Here is a 21,643-nt window from a genome sequence, read left to right on the forward strand (position 1 = left end):
CCAGGCTGGGATGATTCAGATGGGGTTGATCCTGCTTTGGGCAAGGGGCCGGAGTCTGTGAGCTCCTGAGGTCCCTTCCAACCCTAGGATTCTGTGATTCTATGATTTTAAGATGAAACTCCCAGAGTGGGTCTCTGAGCCAGTCTTGAAGGGTCAATTGGAGTCTTAGCTAGGAAGCAGTTCATAAGTGCTGAGGAACATTATCTAGAATAAGGGCACAGAAAGCCCTGGAGAAGTGCATTTAACAACCAAAAAATGCTCCAATGCAACCCTAGCCAGAACCAAAAATGCTCTACTCAGCTAGAACACCAGTGAAAGGAGAGGCCCAAATGGACCCATCTGTAGAGCAGCTTGGCAGTTTTCCAGTGTGATATGGGTCTTCAGCACAAATGTGAAGAGTGTGCTCTTGTATAGATGTGAGGCCTGGCTTACTAAAAAGTTTTCAGATCACAAGATACAGATATTCAGAACCAGATGCCTGAGGTACACTCTTCGCGTCCAATGGCAAGACTTTGTTGCAAATGAGCAGCTTTGGATCAAAGCAGAACAAGAACCTCTTGATGCTTAAATCAAGAGAAGAACGTGAGGATGGTTAGGCCACATTCTCAGAAAACCATCCTCCAGCACAGTCTATCAAGTTCTCACATGCAACCCACAAGGAAAACATAAAAAAGGAAGACCTTGGAAAACGTGAAGATCTTCTGAGATTGAAAAACAAGAACAGGGGTACTCCTGTGGTCAGATAGAAGTTTTGTCCCAAGACAGAGTGAAGTGGAGGAGACTTATAGATGATACACTTGGAGTACAACGGTTTACGTCAAATAAATCAAGGGCCTGCTGCCCTCCAGCACAGGTGCCAAGAGTGGCATATGGGCTGATTTTCATTGGCGTATGAGGTGGGAGCTCAGCCCCACCCCTCCTCCCCCATGCAGCCAGGAGCTTGCTCAAAGTCTTGCCTCCTGTGGATTAATGGAAGACCAGATAATGCTACCAACCACCACCTAGATGGTAAAATTCTGAATTTTCATGTATTTATTAGTGAAATTGTTGTAAGTAGGAGTATTAGTGACTTTAAAAAGTTTCACCGGCACTGGGACCATACATAGAGGTCAAAAGATTAATTTTCAGCACTCTGTCTTGGAAAGGTTGCTGACCCCTGGAATAGTTGATGAGCAAGGTCCATTAGTTATAATAGAAGGATCTACACCACACATCCTGGAGTTGTAATGTAATCAGCAAGTACAGACTTCTGCACCTATGGACCAATCAGGTTAGACATTGAAAGATCAGAGTCCTGTCTAGGCGGGATCAGAGAGGTAGCCGTATTAGTCTGTATCGTCAAAAACAACAAGAAGTTCTGCAGCACCTTTTCGCCTAACAGATGTTTTGGAGCATAAGCGTTCGTGGGCAAAGACCCACTTCATCTCTGTTAGTCTATAAGGTGCCACCAGACTTCTGTTTTTGTCTATGAAGGTGTTCAGAAGTGCTGGGGGATCATACTGAGAATTTGGCCGTGGGGCGATCTTGAGTAATGAAATCCACAGCCAAAAAAAAACCCAAAATCCAGCCCAACGTTAGCCAGAACCTAAAATGTTGCACTGATTGAGAACAGAGGTAAACGGAGAGGCCCAGATGGACTTTTCAATAGCACTGCTTGGAATGCTGCACGACTACGTGGGGCACAAGGGGAAATTCGGCAACAAGTTCCTGGAGTTCGAGTTGCGGCCGGATGGACAATTGAGATATGCCAACAACAGCAATCGTAAAATTGAAGTAACTGTCAGAAAAGAAGCCTATGTACACACGAGTGTGATGGAAGAACTGAAGTGGATAATTGATGACAGCAAAATCACAAAAGAAGATGAAGCCTTTTGGTCTCCACCTGGTAGAGTTGCTCACCAGGAACTTGAAAATGTAATCAGTGATGAACACATATCTTTCGCCACGTGAAAAATTGGATCACTTATTGATGTAAATCAGTCCAAAGATCCAGAAGGGAAAAGGGCTATGAGTGTTTTCCGATCTGGTCCAAGACCTTAAGGCTACCTCTACTCTACAGAGATTTTTCAAAAGAACTTCTTCTGGAAGATCTCTTCTGAAAGAACTTCTTTTGAAAAGCCTTTTCTACACATGCCACTTTCTCTGAATGTGGCATGCTAACAAATGGACTGAAATATGCCAATGCGAAGCGGAAGTAAATTCCCCGCACCTCATTAGCATAAGGTCACATGATTTGGAGTCCAGGAGAAGCTCTTCCAGACTCCAAAACAGCATGTAGAAGCACAGCCCCGAGGGTGTGGGGGCAGAAGGAAATCCTCTTTCGGGAGGCCCCTTCTTCCCAAAAATTTTCAGGAAGAAGGGGTCTCCAGAAAGAGGACTTCCTTCCAGAAGATCTCCCAGGGCCATGCTTCTACACGCTGTTTCGGAGTCCAGAAGAACTTCTTCTGGACTCCAAATCATGTGACCATATGCTAATGAAGCACGGGAAATTTACATCCATGCCTCAAGACCATATTTTGGGCCCTTTGTTAGCATGCCACTTTCAGAGAAAGAGACGTAGAAACGGCCAAAGAGTGCATCCACACACACAAAAGCAGATCAAAATAGTGATCTGCTCTTTCAAAAGAGGGCGTCCACATAGCTCCCACTCTTGAAAGACCGGGCCAGAGATCAAAAAATCAGGCACCAGGAAGGACTGTTCTTTCGAAAGAAGGGCCCTGCAGAGCGTCTACACGTTTTCTTTCGAGAGAAGCTTTTGTAAGGGGGTGTAACAGGAGTGGAAGAGCACTTTCAAAAGGAGTGCTGTGTTCTTTCAATTTCATTTGAAACGACATTTTTGTGTGTAGATGCTGCGCTGGATATTTTGAAAGAGTCCCCTTCTTTCAAAAAATATGTCAAAAGAATTTGCTAGGGTAGACGCAGCCCAAGTGTCTAGTCTTCAGTCTCAATGGACAACATTTCAAGAATAAACCAATTTAAATTCTATAATTTTACATTGTCTTCCTGGATAGAACTTTTATGTCTGTTCGAATATTTTTGTACAAACTGTAAGTGAATATCTTTAATAAACGGTGTTCTATGAATTTGTAAAAAATTCTAGTGAAAATCATTAAATTTGCCCCAAACCAGGTCAATGTTTTATTAAAGGTTTCTCATTTTGAGTTTTTTTTTTTCTTTTGACATTCCAAGCTGAATAGAACCCTGGATATCCCTACCTGGCGTTGGCACAGAGAAGGTTCAGAAAAGGGCAACAAAAACAATGAAGGGTTTGGAATGCGTGCCATATGAAGAAAGATTAAAAGAACTGGAAGTCGTCAGCTTAGAAAAAGGGAGACTAAAGTGGAACACAAGATAGAGGTCCATGAAACCATGACTGGTGTCAAAAAAGTGAATAAGGAAAACTTATTTACTTGTTCCCATAACAAAAAGAACTAAGGGACCACCAAATTAGCAGGTTTAAAATTAACAAAAGGAAGTTTTCTTTACCCAGTGCATGGTAGGCCCATGGGACTTCTTGCCAGAGGAGGTGGTGAAGACCAGGACTTCAACAGGGTTCAAAAAAGAACTAAAAACATTTATGGAGGTTAGGTCCATCAATGGCTGTTTTCCAGTATGGGTCAGAATGGTCTCCCCTAGCCTTTGTTTGTTCGAGGCTGGAAATGGGTGACAGGAGGAACATCACTTGATGAGGACCTGTTCTGTTCATTTCCTCTGAGGCATCTGGCATTGGCCATTGTTAGAAGACAGGATACTGGGCTATGTGGACCTTTGGTCAGACCCAGTATGGTCATTCTTATGTACTAGTGTTTTTATAAAGGCCACAGATATCCCATTTATATCCGTGTATATATACCATCCATGTGGATGCAGATATCTATAGGACATTTTTGAGGATATGAATGCAGATATAAAGTTTATGTCCATGCCTGGCTCTGAAGACTAAATGTTCTAACTTAAGGGTGGTGTCAAACGAGATGGTCAAAATGGTCCCTTAGTGCGTTCTAATCAATGGGTCCATGCCACGTACCTCAGCAATGTGCTGGCAGAGACCCCTGCAACTGCTGCAAGTGAAATGGCAGCCAAGAGCCATCTCCCATAGTAGTTGTGTGAGGTGGTCAGATGAGGCATTGGAAGATCTATCAGAATTTTACCTCGGAAGCTGTTAAATACTAGGGACCATTTTTTTAGAAAAAGGCCAAGAGGAGGCCTGGAGAAATGCATTCGCTAGTCAAAAAAATCTGAGCCCAGCCATGGCCAGAATCTAAAATACTCGACAAGCCCAGAAGCAAAAGGAGATACCCAAATGGAGCAGCTTGGATATTTTCCCATCTGGAAATTTTGGGTGATGATGGATAAATTTGCCCACAAATGGGTGAGTGGAACAGGGTCAGCGGAGGCCAACAAAAATGATTAAGGGGCTGGAGCACGTGACCTGTGACGAGAGGCTGAGGGATTTGGACTTGTTTAGTTTGCAGAAGAGAAGACAGAGGGGTGATTTAACAGCAGCCTTCAACTTCCTGAAGGGGAGCTCTAAAGAGGAGGGAAAGAAACTGTTCTCAGTCATGTCAGATGGCAGAAAAAGGAGCAAATGTCTGAAGTTACAGAAGGAGAGGAGTCGGTTGGATATTAGAAAAAACTGCTTCAGCTGGAGGGTGGTGAAGCACTGGAATGCGTTACCTAGAGAGGTGGTGGATGCTCCATCCCTAGAGGTTTTAAACTCCTGATTTGATAAGGACCTGGATCGGATGACTTAGTTGGGATTGATCCTTCTTGAAGTAGGGAGCTGGACCAGATGACCTCCTGAGGTATCTTCCAGCCCTAAGATTCTATGACTGTCTTATGACATATTTCTCATTTCATGAGGATGCTTTTGCTTTCAGAATTCAAAATTTGAAAACATTTTGGGCCCTGAAGATCCACAGATATCAGTTTTATATCAGCAGGTATCTTCCATTCACAGAAGCAGATGTGGATATCCATGTTTTTTGAGAATACAGATGGAGATAATCATTTGGTACCTGTGCAAGACTTTAAGGCTATGAAGTCAAGATAGCATTTTGATTAAATATGCCCATTTGATATGGCAATATCCCATGAAATGGAGTGTTTAAAATTTCTTATCTATTGAGTCTTTTTGGAGGAGTTGTATAACAAATATTTTCCTGACAACTTTCTGGAAAGGCTAAGAACAAGTCCTCATTTGGAGATGAGAAAAGCTCGGTTAAAACAATGACTGAGATCACCAGAAACTTCTAGTGATTGGCAATAAATTTCCCTCCTGACCACTGTGTCAAGTAATTCTGCTTTTCCTTCTCTAACATCTCCGCTTGTGTGAAAAGATGACCTTCCCTATTGTGTTTCGAAAGGCTCCATGAACATCCTTGTTCCTCAGACCATATATAATAGGGTTCAACATTGGTGTCAGAACCGTGTACAGGAGGGAAATAAGATGAAAGTTGTCTGAGGTGGAGCTTGATGTGTGATTCAAGGTCCCCAAAAGGCCTGTTCCATAGATCAAAGTCACCACAGTGAGGTGGGAGGAGCAGGTGGAAAAGGCTTTATGCCTTCCCTCCACTGATGACAGCTTGAGGATAGTGGAGATAATGCGAACATAGGAGAGGATTATCAATATAAAAGGACCCAAAACAAACAACACCAGCCTGGACAAGGACATGAACACATTCTGCCATGAGTAGTTGCAGAGCATCTTTTCTACAGTTTGGGAATCGCAGAAATAATGGTGGACACGGTTGGAACCACAAAAGGGCTGGCTGAAGAGCCACATGGTCTGAGATCCTGCCACCAGGATGCCGATGATCCATGAAGCACCCGCTAGCTGCACACATGTCCTGCCACTCAGGATGGTTGTGTAGTGCAAAGGGTGACATATGGCCACATAGCGGTCGTAAGCCATGGCTGCTAGGAGGCAGCATGCTGTGAGGCCCATGAAAAAGAAGATGTACATCTGGGCTGCACAGCCTGCAATAGAAATGGTTTTTTCTTCCACCACGAGGTGAATCAGCAGCTGTGGGAAGACACTGGTTGTATAGCACATTTCTGAGAAAGACAAGTTCACTACAAAGAAATACATGGGGGTTTGAAGGGAGGAGTTCACCTTTATGAGGAGGATAATGAAGAGGTTACCCATCACAGTGAACAAGTAGATGACAGAAAACACCAGGAACAGAAGGATTTGCAGCTTGTTAAGGTACGAAAAACCCACCAGGATGAAATGATCCGAGAAGGTCTGGTTTTCTGCAGAGCGGCTCTCCGAATTGGTCATCTGTAGAGGGGGACAAAGAAAGACACTGAATCTGAAGGAAACCAAACACGTAGATATGAAGAAAATCATTTGAAATAGTTTCCTTAATGTTGAGATGGTTGAGATTAAACCCCACTGCCCTTCTTTATCTGAGTATGGAACTGGGCCTTAGTAGCATCACGTGTCAGCTGGTGTCACTGTGTGGTCATGAACTAAGCTATTGGGAGTGTGGGGCAGATGGAGACTGGATGACTTGGACACCCATAGGGCAATGGCTGAAGGAGCAAATGTTTAGAACAGACAGGGCTATGGTTAATTGACTTGAAAGGAGCTAAACTAGGTTCAATAGCAGGAGATCTCTCCTTTCTTGAAGACATTTTCTTTCTGTCTCCATGAACATTCAAAAATAGATCTTGCTTGCTTTCTTTCTTGCTTGCTTGCTTGCTTTCTTACAGAATGGCAAATTCAGAGGTAGCCATGTTAGCTTTCATGAGTTGCTACTCACTTCAACAGATCAATAAACGGAAGGAGAAAGAGAGCGGTTGCAGGGATACAGAGATGTAAATCATAGAAACATAGAATAGTTGGACTTGAAAGGACTTTAAGAGGTCATTGAGTCCAGCCCCCTGCCCTCATGACAGGACAAAGTACTGTCTAGACTATCCTTGATAGAGATTTATCTAACCCGGATCTTAAAGATTTCATAAGAACATAGGGACATCAGAACGACCATACTGAGTCAGACCAAAGTTCCATCCAAGCCAGTAGCTGGTCTGCCAACAGTGGCCACTGCCAGGTGCCCCACAGGGGTGGACCAAAGACAATGAGCAAGCCATTTTTCTCCTGCCATCCATCTCCAGCCTCTGACAAGCAGAGGCCAGGGGCACCATTCCTATCCTTGGCTAATAGACTTTTATGGACCGAACCTCCAAGATTTTATCTAGCTCTTTCGTAAATTCTGTTACAGTCCTAGCCTTCAGAGTCTCCTCTGGCAAGGAGTTCCACAGGTTAACTATGTACAGAGTTAAGACAGAGATGGAGATTCCACAATCTCCCTAGGCAATTTGTTACATGAAAGTCAATTCAATCACGGCATCTGTGTGGATCAACAGGAGACACTACTTAAAGCAGAAGGCTCCTTATAGTCATGATTGAGACATTCCCAATGCCTATTCAGACAGATGCTGGTGGTATCAAATTTAGGTAGGAATTCCAACTCATCTGTTTCATGTTTCAGACTGTGGTTCAAGGGTTTATTTGCTTGAGAATGGCAACTTTTAATTCCGTAAGTGTGTGCCCAGAGAGGTTCAAAAGTTCTTCCACTGGGTTTTGTGTGTTAACAGGCTTGATGTCCAATTCGAGCCCATTTATTCTGTAGCCAGGAGTGAATTCCCTTGCACCTCTTGTGAACACCGTTCAAGGCTTGGATTCCTCAGCCACATGCGAGTCCTGGACCAAGGAACCTGTGTGAGCTAAAGACGTCATTGTTGGAAACAACAGACCACCAAGACTCTGTACCATAAAAGGAGCCTCTTTGAGTGATGTGCATAGTAGAGGGCCATTGCTTGCACTGGATTAGCAGGTAATGAGGCCTTGGAGGACATGGCTGATGTGCTTAGGTCTTATGATGGTATCACTAGGGGAGATGATATTACACTCCCTCTCTTTAACCATCCTGTCTGCTTCTTATTCTTTCACTGTGTGCATCTCATGAAGCGAGGGGCAACTCACCAAATTTATGCCAGAATAAAATGACTAGACTTCAACTTCCCACCTGAGTCCTTGCCATTTTTCCACTTCCCTCAAGAATAATACTCTGGTTGTGCATTCACCAAATACAATTTTTCAAATGAGGCCAAAGTCCCATCTCACTCGTACCTTAATCAAAACAAAGAAGCAGTCCAGTAGCACTTCAAAGACTAACAAACTAATTTAGTAGGTGATGAGCTTTCGTGGGATAGAGCCACTTCTTCAGACAGAGCCATACCAGGACAGAGTCAATATTTAAGGGAGAGAGAAACAAAAGTAGTTATTGAGGTTGACAAATCAGATTGTTCTTTTTGGCCTCTGAGGATAGAACAAGAGACAATGGACTTAAACTGCAGAAAGGGAGGCTGACATTGGACATTAGGAAAAAGTTCCTAACTGTCACGGTGGTCAAACAGTGGAATAAATTGCCAAGGGAGGTTGTGGAATCTCCATCGCTGGAGATATTTAAAAAAAGGTGGGACAGATGCCTATCAGGAAAGGTTTAGACAGTTCTTGGCCCTGCCTTTGGGGCAGGGGCCTGGACTTCATGGCCTCTCGAGGTCCCTTCCAGTCCTAGTATCCTATGATTCTATGATAAACAAGGTAGGTGAATCAGAAGAGCAGAGGGGTGGTAGGATGGGGTGAGGAAGTCAAGGGTGAGATAAAACAAAGTATGTAATAGAATCCATAAAATAACTCAGATCATTGGTGTCCCAGTTCAAACCACGCATTAAGGGGCCAAATTTGACTATAAAATCAAGCTCGGCATTTATAATCAAATTCAACATATTAACCTGTGGGTTGTTAGGAATAATTCAAAAAGGGATAGAAAATAAGACGAAGAATATCTTACTTCTCCTATATAAAACTATGGTACGCCCACATCTTCAGTACTGCGTGTAGATGTGGTCTCCTCACCTGAAAAAAGATATATTGGAGTCAGAAAAGGTTCAGAAAAGGGCAACTAAAATGATGAAGGGTTTGGAAAGGGTCCCATATGAGGAGAGGCTAGAGAGACTGGGACTTTTCAGTCTAGAAAAGAGGAGACTGAGGGGCGATATGATAGAGGTCTATAAAATCATGAATGGTGTGGAGAAAGTGAAGACAGAAAAGTTATTTACTTGTTCCCATAATAGAAGAACTAGAGGACACCAAATGAAATTAATGGGGAGCAGGTTCAAAACTAATACAAGAAAGTTTTTCTTCACACAGCGCACAGTCAACCTGTGGAACTCCTTGCCAGAGGACACTGTGAAGGCCAGGACTCTAACAGAGTTTAAAAAAGAGCTCAATAAAAATTTGGAGGTTAGGTCAATAGATGGCTATTAGCAAGGGGTAAGGTCTGGTGCCGAGCCTTTTGTCGAAGACGGGAGATGGATGGCAGGAGATAAATTCTTGATCATTGCATTCGGTTCACCTCCTCTGGGGCACCTGTCATTGGCTACCGTTGGCAGACAGGATGCTCGGCTAGAACGACCTTTGGTCTGACCCAGTATGGCCATTTTTATGATCTTATGTTGAACCAGGAAGCCAGTTACCTGGGTCATTATATGGACTCTTTTACATGCTTTGATTTATCCAACACTTGACTTCCCCCCTCCTACTACAACTCTGATTTGCCCACCTTGAATACATTTTTCTCATTTGTCAACTATTTTTGGTTTTCTGTGCCGTAAGCACTGAGTCTGTTCTGGTATAACTCTGGTCTGGTCTATCCCACGAAAGCTCACCACCTGAGAAATTATTTTGTTTATCTTTGCAGTGCTCCTGGATTGTTTTTTTCTTTCATTTTGATAGTATATAGACTAACACGACTGCCTCCCTGTATCTTAACCAGAAGAACAGTCACACTCATTCCAATTTTCCCACCGTAGATGCCACACACCAAACCAACCATTACTCACATGGTGAAATGGATGCTCCTGAGATCAACATGACAGAAGTCCTCTAAAGAAGAAGAAGAAGAGAGAACCTTGGCACTAAGGTGGGAGTTGGGCCTTTTGTGTATAATGGAAGGTTCTCCTTAGCAGCACCCGAAATACTTTGCTTTTGACCAGTGTTCGAAGAAACCCTATGAACATTTCCTTAGCTCCAGCAAATCTTAAGAGGTCCATGATTATGAAAAAAGTTCTGGAGATTTCCACCTGTTTTGGTTCTTTTATAACCTTGCTCTAAAGGAATTAACAAGAAGCAAGACAGTACAATCTGTGACATTTTTACCATTTTTTTCACTTTCAAATTTCATTGTTGTTTAATTGTTGAGAGAGAATTTCAATGTACCAGGGATGATATTAATGTGACAGAGTTCAAATTAGAATAGGCAGTAACATATATCATATTTTGCACATCCTTAGCTCTTTCAATCTGGGACTTCCAAAACAACGAATGAGATACGAGTGAACTCCTAAGCAGAGACCTGCGAATGATAGAGAGATGAGATTGAGCTGACAGAACAAGTCAGCATTTCCAGAAATGGAAACCGAGATCTGTCCATCTACTAAACCGAAGGACCATTCCCCCAGAAATTAAAAACACACAGACACATACGCACAGAGAGAATGAATGGACACAGAGCAGATATCTGGAATCTCAATACACATCAACTGGTCAGTGAACACTTCAAGGGAGTGGGACATCCTGTTAAAGACCTGAGAATGTGTGTCTTAAAACAAAGAGACTTTTAAAACAGATTACGTAGAGAAAGCTGTGAATTGGAGTTCACATTAACTCTTGGTATGAACAGAGAGAACAAGTACCTCACGCCTTACACGGGCTGCATCCATTCCTTTGATGCTTGTAATATCTCAGGCAAGACGTTGAACATCCCCCAACCTATCACTCTCCTCTTTCATTCTTATGTACTTGATTTGTCAGTTTTTATTATAATTTTTTAAGACCTCTGTACTTTTACATGTTACTGGGTAAGTCGATACTAGGAACTAAATACAAATATAATGTTGAATTTAGGCCCTACACCAAAGAAGCCAGGAGAGAGTCTACACACATTTTCCCTGTTTTCCAAGATAACTTTCAACTAGAGAGCCCAAGTATTGAGACCTTACGCCATTCCTGGAAATAGAGCATGGCCCTACGTGGAAGTTTAACTTTGAAGTAGCATGTGTGTAAACATTCAGCTGTTCTAGATTTAATTTTAACAAATAGGGAGGAAATTATTGAGAATTTGAAAGTGGAAGGATGCTTGGGTGAAAGTGATCAAGAAATGATAGAGTTCACAATTCTAAGGAAGGGTAGAAGGGAAAACAGTACAATAGAGATAATGGATTTCAGGAAGGCAGATTTTGGTAAACTCAGACAGCTGATAGGTAAGGTCCCATGGGAAGCTAAACTGAGGGGAAAAACGACTGAGGCAGTTTTTCAAAGGGACTTGATTAAGGGCCCAAAAGCAAGCTATCCCGCTGCGTAGGAAAGATAGAAAACATGGCAAAAGACTGCCTTGGCTTAACCAGGAGATCTCGCATGATCTCAAACTTAAAAAGGAATCGTATAAGAAATGGAAACTAGGACAAATTACAAAGGACGGATATAGGCAAAAAACACGAACAGGCAGGAGCAAGATTAGAAAGGCTAAGGCACAAAATGAGCTCAAACTAGCTACAAGCATAAAGGGAAACAAGAAGGCTTTTTACAAATACATTGGTAACAAAAGGAAGACCAAGGAGAGGGTAGGGCAATTGGTTAGTGAGGAGGGAGAAACAGTAACAGGGAATTTGGAAATGGCAGAGATGTTTAATGATTTCTTTGTTTCGGTCTTCACTGAGAAATCTAAAGGAATGCCTGACATAGAGAATGCGAGTGAAAAAGGGGTAAGTTTAGAAGATGAGATAAGAAAAGAACAAATTAAAATTTACTTAGAAAAATTAGATGTCTGCAAATCACCAGAGCCTAATGAAATGCATCTTAGAATCCTCAAGGAGCTGACAGAAGAGGTATCTGAGCCTTTAGCAATCATTTTTGGAAAATCGTAGGAGACGGGAGAGATTCCAGAAGACTGGAAAAGAGCAAATATAGTACCCATTTATAAAAAGGGGAACAAGAATAACCTGGGAAACTACAGGCCAGTCAGCTTAACTTCTGTGCCAGGAAAGATAATGGAGCAGGTAATTAAAGAAATCATCTGCAAGCATTTGGAAGGTGGTAAGGTGCTAGGGAACAGCCAGCATGGCTTTGTTAAAAACAGATCATGTCAAACCAATCTAATAGCTTTCTTTGACAGAATAACGAGTCTTGTGGATAAGGGAGAAGCGGTGGATGTGGAATACCTAGACTTCAGTAAAGCATTTGACACGGTCTCACATAATATACTTATCAATAAACTACTCATACAACTTAGATGGGGCTACTATAAGGTGGGTGAACAACTGGCTGGATAACCATACCCAGAGAGTAGTTATTAATGGTTTTCAATCCTGCTGGAAAAGTATAACTAGTGGGGTTCCGCAGAGGTCTGTTTTCGGACCGGTTCTGTTCAATATCTTCATTAACAATTTAGATATTGACATAGAAAGTACACTTATTAAGTTTGCAGATGATGCCCAGCTGGGAGGGGTTGCAACTGCTTTGGAGGACAGGGTCATTATTCAAAAGGATCTGGATAAACTGGAGAAATGGGCTGAAGTAAACAGGATGAAGTTTAACAAGGACAAATGTAAAGTGCTCCACTTAGGATGGAACAATCAGTGTCACACGTACAGAATGGGAAAGGACTGCCTAGGAACGAGTACAGCAGAAAGGGATCAAGGGGTTATAGTGGACCACAAGCTAAATAAGAGTCATCAGTGTGATGCTGTTGCAAAAAAAGCAAACATCATTCTAGGATGCAATAACAGGTGTGTTGTGAACAAGACACGAGAAGTCATTCTCCTGCTCTACTCTGCGCGGGCTAGGCCTCAGATGGAGTATTGTGTCCAGTTCCGGGGACCGCAGTTCAGGAAGGATGTGGAGAAATTGGAGAGGGTCCAGAGGAGAGCAACGAGAATGATCAAAGGTGTAGAGAACATGACCAATGAAGAAGGGCTGAAAGAATTGGGCTTGTTTAATTTGGAAAAGAGAAGATTGAGCGGGGACATGATAGCAGTTTTCAGGTATCTAAAAGGGTGTCATAAGGCAGAGGGAGGGAACTTGTTCTTCCTTGCCTCTGAGGATAGAACAAGAGGCAGTGGACTTAAATTGCAGCAGGGGAGGTTCAGGTTGGACATTAGGAAAAAGTTCCTAACTGTCAGGGTGATCAAACACTGGAAGGAATTGCCAAGGGAGGTGGTGGAATCTCCATCACTGGAGATATTTAAGAAGAGGTTAGGTAGATGGCTTTCAGGGATGGTCTAGAAAGTGCTTGGTCCTGCCATGAGGGCAGGGGGTTGGACTTGATGGCCTCTCGAGGTCCCTTCCAGTCCTACTCTTCTATGATTCTATGATTCTATAAAGTTGCTTCCTTTGAAGTTGTTCTTTGAAGTAAGCAACTTCAAAGTTATTTTTGTAGCGGAAACACAGCCACTCTGTTCTAGAAATGTGATTAATCTGAAGAAACGGGACTGTTCTGTGCAAGATCCTCACTGAAAATATCATTTTGTTAGTCTTTTAGGTGCTACATTTCTACACTTTTGTTTAGACTGAATACAAAGGAACACGGCTACCTCTCTGTTACTATATGCAACATCCAAACCCAAAAGAAATAACAGAGAGAGAAAAAAATGAACCAAAGCAAATTCTGGTGGCACACAATACCATGTGCAGAGCACAGAACAATATAAAAGAAGGGGACAATTTTAAAGAATTATTCTAAAATACGTAGAACTGGAGGAGAGTAACAGTAAGTGCAGAGCTGGCTGAGAAATGGAGTGTCTGCCTTTGGGATATGGCAGGGTTCCTATATCGGTTTTCACCCAGAATCTCCTGGAAAACATCAGTTTATATTCTATATTTCTTCAGAAAGGATTTGTTCTATTTTTCATTTGTTGACTAACATTTGCACTGACACTAAATAAACAGGAACCCCCACTTAATATTGGAAATAAGTTCTGCGTAGATTGTCACTGCTGCTAGCTGAGGGATATTTTCAGAACTCTTAAATACACAGAGACACTACAAAGAGGCTGGAGAGAGGCTGTTCACAGTGGTCACAGATGGCAGAACACAGAACAATGGTCTCAAATTGCACTTGGGGAGGTCCAGGTTGAACATTAGGAAAAGCTTTTTCACTAGGAGGGTGGTGAAGCATTGGAATGGTCTGCCCAGGGAAGTAGTGGAGTCTCCATCTCTAGAGGTGTTAAAGTCTCAGCTCGACAGAGCTCTTGCTGGGCTGATCTGATGGGGTTTGGTTCTGTCTTGGGCAGGGGGCTGGACTTGATGACTTCTTAGGTCTCTTCCAGCTCTATTGTTCTATGATTCTATTATTCTACCTTTATAAACAGGTTTGAAAGGATGAAAGCAATGAGAGTGTGAAAGTAATCAAATAGCCAGATATCATGTGAAGAGAAATTTGAGGTAAATTCTGCTGGCAGATTCCACTACTGAATTCTGGGGCAACAGGTGAAAAGAATGGGCTGTCATGAGATCACGGGAGAGGATTTTCAGACTGGATAGATAGACAGATAGATAGATAGATACGGTGTATGGGGATGGATAGATAGATAGATAGATAGATAGATACGGTGTATGGGGATGGATAGATAGAGGGGTAGATAGATGCGTACACACACACAACCCACGAGCTCAGACATAAAACAAGGTTCTCTTTTCATGTCTGCAAAATTCCAATGAACCAATCAGTGATATGACCTGGCTCTCAGGACAGATCAGGGCACTGCAGCCGTGGAGTTCAGAGGGAGAATGTTTGCAGACTCAAGCCATGGATTTTTAACTTACCTTGTTAAGGAAAAATACAGTGCCCTTTTGCTGCAGGTGCAATATATGTGGAACAAAAGAGGTGTTTTTATTTCATTCACTGTCTACTGGGACTAAGTCCCTGGAGGACATTCCTTGTAGTATTGCTTGGAGGAAGATGAACACTGCCTCAACTGGCAAAAACAACTACAACAATAAAAAATCACTCAGTCACTCATTTCACAGAAAGCTGCACCATCATCATCAATATCAACTTCATGTGTGTTTTTGATAGGAAATCCATGGTGGGATTTATTGACACCAGTCAATTTTGTGACACTTTTCTCGCCTAGAAGGAGGAATGGTTTGCCGCAGGTCACATAATGTGAGAAGTCAGTGGCAAAGTCACAGTTTGGGTTTATGAGTCTCATTCCACCGAGGTTCAGACTGTGGGCCCCACTCACGTTTCAGACCCAGCTTTATGAACTTGAAGCTCTGACTCCCTGCTCCAGCCATTACACCCCACTCTCCTCCCAGATCTGAAAAAAAAAAAACAAAAAAAAACCAGAAGTCTTCACACCTACACCGCACTGCCCAACCTGTGGGGCCTACTTCTGCCCTCCAGCAGAGGGCAACCAAAATAATTGAGCATCTGAAGAAGTGAGTTAACTCACGAAAGCTCATGCTCTAAACTTTTCTGTTAGTCTATAAGGTGCCACAGGACCCTTCGTTGCTCTACAAAATAATCGGGGGGGGGGGGGGTCTAGCACGTGACATATGAGGAGAGGCTGAGGGGTTTGTGTGAGTTTGCAGAAGAAAAGGGTGAGAAGTGATTTGACAACAGCCTTCAACTTCCTGAAGGAGAATTCCAAAGAGGATGGAGAGAAGCTGTCCTCAGTGGTGACGGATGGTCAAATAAGGAGCAATGGGCTCAAGCTGCAGTGGGGGAAGTGAAGATTTGTAAATTTGGAAAAACAATTTCACAAAGAGGGTGGTGAAGCACTCGTAGGATTTTCCTGGAGAGGTGGTGAAATCCCCATGCCTGAAGGTTTTAAAGTCCTAGCGGGACAGCTTGCTGGCTGGGGTGCTTTAGTTGTGGTTGATCCTGCTTTGGGTAGGGGGCTGGACTCGATGACCTTCTGAGGTCTCTTCCAACCCAAGGAGTCTCTGATTCTATGATTTGCCTCATTCAGGACCATACCCAAACTCCAGAGCATTCAGTGGGACATTTCCCTTTGGCTCCAATCATTTTGCAGTGGACCAGACCCAGGACAAGGTCAGTGGAGTGAGTGGCAGGTGGGAGAATCAGGGACCGGTATGAGTTATAAGCTGAGGGACTGAGACATCACAGGCCTTAAGGGAGGTGCACTAAATGGACTAAAGTTCCATGAATATGGCAGAAATTGAAAAACATGCCTCCGACAAATAGCAACAACAGGGAACGAGTTGAGTCTCCAAATACCTACCTCCCCCATGCAAAACTACCCCAAATGTTAGTTCTCATCTCACTTTTCGACTGCTCAACATCATCGCCATTAGCACTGCTCATCACAACAACATCTCCCTCTGCACAAAGCCAAAGGTACAATTCTGCACCGTGTTACACTGACGCAACTCCATCTCAGACAGATGCAGTAATAAAGAGAAGGTTTTCTCCCATAGCCTCTTGACCTCAAGCCTCTTGGCAGATCCCTCAATTGCTAGCTGTGGCATTCTTGTAATCAGACAGCTCCTGAAGCCCTGCCCTGAAAATATCCCAACCTAGCATTAGTTATCACCTTATAAAGACAAGCAGTCCTGTAGCACCTTAAAGACTAAAAAATTGTTCATTAGGTAACGAGCAGGGTGGTGAAGGGCTGGAATGCGTTGTCTATTGAGGTGGTGGATTCTCCGTCCCTACACTCATGCTTTTAAATGAAGCGGGTCTTTGGCCATGAAAGCTTACGCTCCAAAATATCTGATAGTCTATAAGGTGCCACAGGACTTCTTGTTGTTCTCGATGATACAGACTAACACAGCCATTTCTCTGATACTTGTCTCCATCCCTAGAGGTTTTTAAGTCCCGGCTTGAGAAAGTCCAAGTTGGAATGATTTAGTTGGAGTTGATTATGCTTGAAGCAGGAGGCTGGATTTGATGACCTCTTTAGGTCCCTTCCAGCCCTAGGATGCCATGATTCTTTTGTGGGTAAGACCCACATCTTCAGATTGGAGTACATAATAGGAATTAGGGGTTTCTACAGCCAGGGGGTGGGGGAGCAAGAGGAGGGAAAAGGCCGGGTCCCCTCTGATGAATAGGGCCTCTGGAAGAGGTAAATTAAGTGGAATGGTGCAATTCTCGCGAACATCAAAAGGGGAGGAACCAACTTTGTAATGAGTAAGATTATTGAGATCCCAGTTCAGTCACAGGTTAAATGTGTCAAACATGAAACTGCAGCTCCATTCACATGTCTTCCTCTGTCAGCTATCTGTAAAATTCTTTAGTGGAAGACTGGCCATTTTCAAATCTGTTGTTGAATGTCCAGGGAGGTTAAAGGGTTCTCCTACAGGTTTAGGTGTCTTCCCATTCCTGATGTCAGATTTATAGCCGTTCGTCCTTGGAGTCAGTGATTGTCTGATTTGTCCAATGTCCATGGCCGAGGGGCATTGCTGGCACATGATGGCATATACCATGTCACTGGATGTGAAGGTGTGTGAGCCCCTGATCATGTGGTGGACGTGGTTAGGTCCAGTGATGGTTTTGGTAGTGTAGATACATGGAGAGAGCTTGCAGTGGGGTTTGTTGGAAGGATAGGTTCCTGGGTTAGGGCTAATGCGGTATGGTGTGGCTGCTGGTGAGTATTTTCTTGAGATTGGGCAGCTGTCTGTCCTGTCACCCATGGCCTGTGAGGATGATGGATGATGTTTCAGTATAGGTTGTTAATGAAGCCCTAGAGGGGGTTGAAGCTGAGGGCTATAGCTGATGACAAGGGGTGTTCTGTTATTTTCACCCTTGGGACTATCATGGAGTATCTGGCTTCTGGGTATTTGTCTGGCCCTGTTAATCTGTTTCTTTACTCCCCCCGTGGGTAATTATGTTTTATGAATGCTAGGTTACCCACCTTCCTATTGTTTACAATACTCGGGATTGTGCCAAAACAATAAACAGTGCTCTGAGATGTTTCATGACAAGTAGCAGAGAGGTAGCCGTGTTGGTACGTACCTTCAAAAACAACAAGAAGTCCTGTGACAGCTTCTGGAGTAACAAATATTCTGGAGTATAAACTTTCGTGGGCAAAGACGTCAGATACATCTGATGAAGTGGGTCTTTGCCCACCAAAGCTTATGCTCCACAATATCTGTTAGCCTGTAAGCTGCCACAGGACTTCTTGCTGTTTCTGAGATGTTTTTGCCACAGAAGGTCAGTTTCAGTCTATATGTGTATATTCATTCACTGAGCAACTTCACCCATTCATGGCATAAGGCATTGTACATCCCCTAACTGCTTCAGCTATTCCTGTCTGCAGATCTCTGGTAGACGTCCAGGTAGGGTGAGCATCAGTTTTTTTTTTCCTTGGGGTCAGTCCCTTATCTCAGGCAGGTGTCTCAAATTTTTTTTTTTATCTGAAAGCAAATTGTCCCATAGAGTCCCTCTCCCTGGTGAACTGCCCTTCCCCACAAGCCAGCACGGCTACAGGTGCAGGAAAAATCATCAGGAGTTCACCGGACAGCACATACAGCATGTGCTGACTGGACAATGCAAGCAGCAGCAGGTCAGGGAATCAGGGGCTCTGCCGTATGGGTATGTTGGGGTCTCAGAGTAGTGTGTTTAGTCCCTCCTGTGAGATTTTAAGGGGGACCTGGTGCCTCAGGAGGGCTGAGCAGCTTGTCTGTGAGCAGGCACCCTGCCCCTTGCTCTCAGGGTCTCCCTTATTTGGAATAGGCTCATTTGGTCACCCTACGTCTCGTCCCCTGGCTACTAGACAGACAAAGAGGGAGAAGTGATCTCTTTTTCTCCACCAACTTCAGGCTCTCCCGTCACCACCAAGTGATATTCCCACCTTCTCCTTGTCTTCTAAGGAGTTTCTAGAAGGCTGGGTCCATCGGCCTCTTGACTTTCTGCTGTCAGGTCCTCAGCCCAAATCTGTTCCTTTCTCCACAACTGTATAGGGGGCTACAGGTCCTACACAAAGTTTCTAGCTTGGAGAAGGTCCATTTTCTTTCCTCCACATGGCTAAACAGCACTGTGCACAGTGGCAGGTTACCCCCATGTCTTGCTAGGGATCGGCACCTCTTCTTCTGACTGGCGGGATGGGTGTTAGGTTGTACCCACCTGTGGGTGAGGTGGTTGAGTCTTTTTCCCCTGCTAGCTATGGTCTGGGCTTTCAGTCTTGCGAGGGGAGGGGACTCCAGGAACCGGTAGAGAAAGGATGTAGATGCATTGGAGCAGGTTCAGCAGAGAGCAACACAGATGACTAAGGGACTAGAGCACATGACATGTGGAGCCACTCATGTATTCAGTGAATGCCGTTGTGTAACACTCTTAAGTTCTGAGAGAATTGAGCTGATGTAGTTTGCAGAAAAGAAGACTGAGGAGCAATTTGATAGCAGCCTTCAACTTCCTGAAGGCTCTAAAGAGGATGGAGAGAGGCTGTTCCCAAGAGTGACAGGTGAACAAAGAGCAATGGTCTGAAGTTCCAGAGGGAAAGGTGTAAGTTGGATATTTGGAAAAACTATTTCACCAGGAGGCACTTGAAGGGGTGTTGATCCTGCTTTGGGCATGGAGCTGGACTAGATGACCTCCTGAGGTCTCTTCCAGCCCTTGAATTCTATGATTCTGACATTCTATGAGATATTCAAATGCTTGTCTGTCTTTTCTTGTCTTGTCTTAGCTCACTCTCAAATACTTCCCTGTGTCTTCGTCCTACTCTCTCACTCCCACCTCCTTCTCTGCCTGGGATGGCTTTTGAAAAGGCCTGCCAGCACACCATCCATGAGATCGGTGGGCCCTCATTCATTAATTACACTTCATGTTTAATTCTGCCTGCCAATGGTACAACTGAGAAGAAAAAGAAGATTTCGAAATGTGCAAGGTCCTTTCAAAAAGGACCCCCACATAGCCGAGCCGAGCACATTTGAAAGAAGCACTTTCGAAGAGCCGGAGCCAGCAACATGCTAATGAGGTGCTGAATATTCATCTCAGTGCCTCATTGGTATTCTTTGATTTGGCCATTCGCATGGCCATTTCGAAGTTTTGGCCAAGTGTGGCCACAGCCAGACACTCATAAAAATGTTGAATTAGTGACAGATGTTTCAATTTTTAATTTTTTATGCTTAGGGAGTCATACACACTGGCAAGCAAACAAAAGAGCATTTTTCAAGCTACAAAGAGACAAAGGTATTTTGAGTATATCAGTATACATGTTGAACCTATCTAATCCATAACTCCTTCATGTGGCAGCATTCACAATCTTGCATGAAATGTTGTTATTCCAATTTTCCTGAAAGGTTTAACACACGTCAACAAATGGCAAAATATTAGTTAAAAAGTGCGTGCTGTCACTGGAAACATCAGCTAGATGTTCATGAATTTCCATGTTTCACACTGTTTTAATTAAATCCCCTTTCCAATCTCCAATTCATCCAGTTGTGTGAAAAGATGACCTTACTTACAGTGTTTCTAATGGCTCCCTTCACCTCCTGGTTCCGCAGAGTGTATGTTATGGGGTTCACCATTGGTGTTACAACTGTGTACATGAGGGAAATCAGTTGATCACTTTCTGGGTTGTAGCTTGAAGGAGGTTTCAGGTAAATGAAAAGGCCTGTTCCATAGAACAAAGTCACCACTGTAAGGTGGAAGGAACAGGTGGAGAAGGCTTTACGCCTTCCTTCCATTGAGGGCAGCTTGAGGATGGTGGAGATAATGTTGATGTAGGAGAGGATTATCAGTAAAAAAGGGCCCAGGATGAACAGCACAAGAACAGGCAAACCCACGACCACATTTCTCCATGTGTCGGTACAGGCCAATTTCTCTACTGGTCGGACGTCGCAGAAATAATGCTGGATGCGGTTGGAACCACAGAAGGGCAGACTGAAGAGCCACGTTGTCTCAGCTACTTCTGCAAGGATGCTGATACACCATGAAGCACCTGCCAGCTGTGCACACACCCGGGTGCTCATGATAGTTGTGTAATGCAAGGGGTGACATATGGCCACGTAGCGGTCATAGGCCATGGCTGCGAGGAGGCAGCATTCTGTGAGGCCTGTGATGGAGAAGACGTACAACTGGGCTGCACAGCCCACAATGGAGATGGTCTTTTCCTCAACCAGGAGGTGAACCAGCAGCTGAGGGGTCACGCTGGTGGTGAAGCAAATTTCCAAAAAAGACAGGTTGACCAGGAAGAAATACATGGGGGTGTGAAGAGAGGCATTTAGCTTTATCAGAAGGATAATGAGAAGATTCCCTATCAGGGTGACCAGGTAGGTGACAAGAAAAATGAGAAAAAGAAGGATTTGCAACTTGTTGAGGTATGAAAACCCCACCAGGATGAACACATCAGAGATGGTCTGGTTCTCTTTAGATAGGCTCTGCACATTGTTCATCTGTAGAGGTGAGAAAGAAAGACATTGAATCAAACAATTGGTATTCCTTTCCTTAATACTGCAATGCTTCAGAATAAGCCAACTTATTCAAATGCGGTTTCACAAAGAAGGGCAAATTCTGTTGTCATTCATACCTTAACCAGAAGAATCGTTACACTACCTCCAGTGTTCCCAATGTAGTTACCACAAACAAAACTCAAGGCTGCTGACATG

General features: G+C 43.7%; 2 protein-coding genes and 1 pseudogene across 2 annotated transcripts; 1 reads left to right on the plus strand and 2 right to left on the minus strand.

Moving 5' to 3' along the window:
• Positions 1–1,632: 1,632 nt before the first annotated feature.
• On the plus strand, positions 1,633–2,979 carry LOC142004809 (protein mago nashi homolog pseudogene; annotated as a pseudogene).
• A 2,335-nt stretch (positions 2,980–5,314) lies between these two features.
• LOC142004810 (olfactory receptor 10A4-like) lies at positions 5,315–6,283 on the minus strand. The gene has a single exon (XM_074982498.1). The coding sequence runs from the start codon at positions 6,281–6,283 to the stop codon at positions 5,315–5,317; it is 969 nt and encodes a 322-aa protein (XP_074838599.1).
• Positions 6,284–20,437: 14,154 nt separating this feature from the next.
• Positions 20,438–21,430, minus strand: LOC142004812 (olfactory receptor 10A4-like). Its single transcript, XM_074982499.1, has one exon. The coding sequence runs from the start codon at positions 21,428–21,430 to the stop codon at positions 20,438–20,440; it is 993 nt and encodes a 330-aa protein (XP_074838600.1).
• Positions 21,431–21,643: the final 213 nt, after the last annotated feature.

The sequence above is a fragment of the Carettochelys insculpta genome, chromosome 32, assembly GCF_033958435.1.
Source record: "Carettochelys insculpta isolate YL-2023 chromosome 32, ASM3395843v1, whole genome shotgun sequence".
NCBI classification, from domain to species: Eukaryota; Metazoa; Chordata; order Testudines; family Carettochelyidae; genus Carettochelys; species Carettochelys insculpta.

Coding starts and splice junctions, on each gene's coding strand:
- LOC142004810 (XM_074982498.1), bottom strand. CDS start 6,283: ATGACCAATTCGGAGAGCCGCTCTGCAGAAAACCAGACCTTCTCGGAT.
- LOC142004812 (XM_074982499.1), bottom strand. CDS start 21,430: ATGAACAATGTGCAGAGCCTATCTAAAGAGAACCAGACCATCTCTGAT.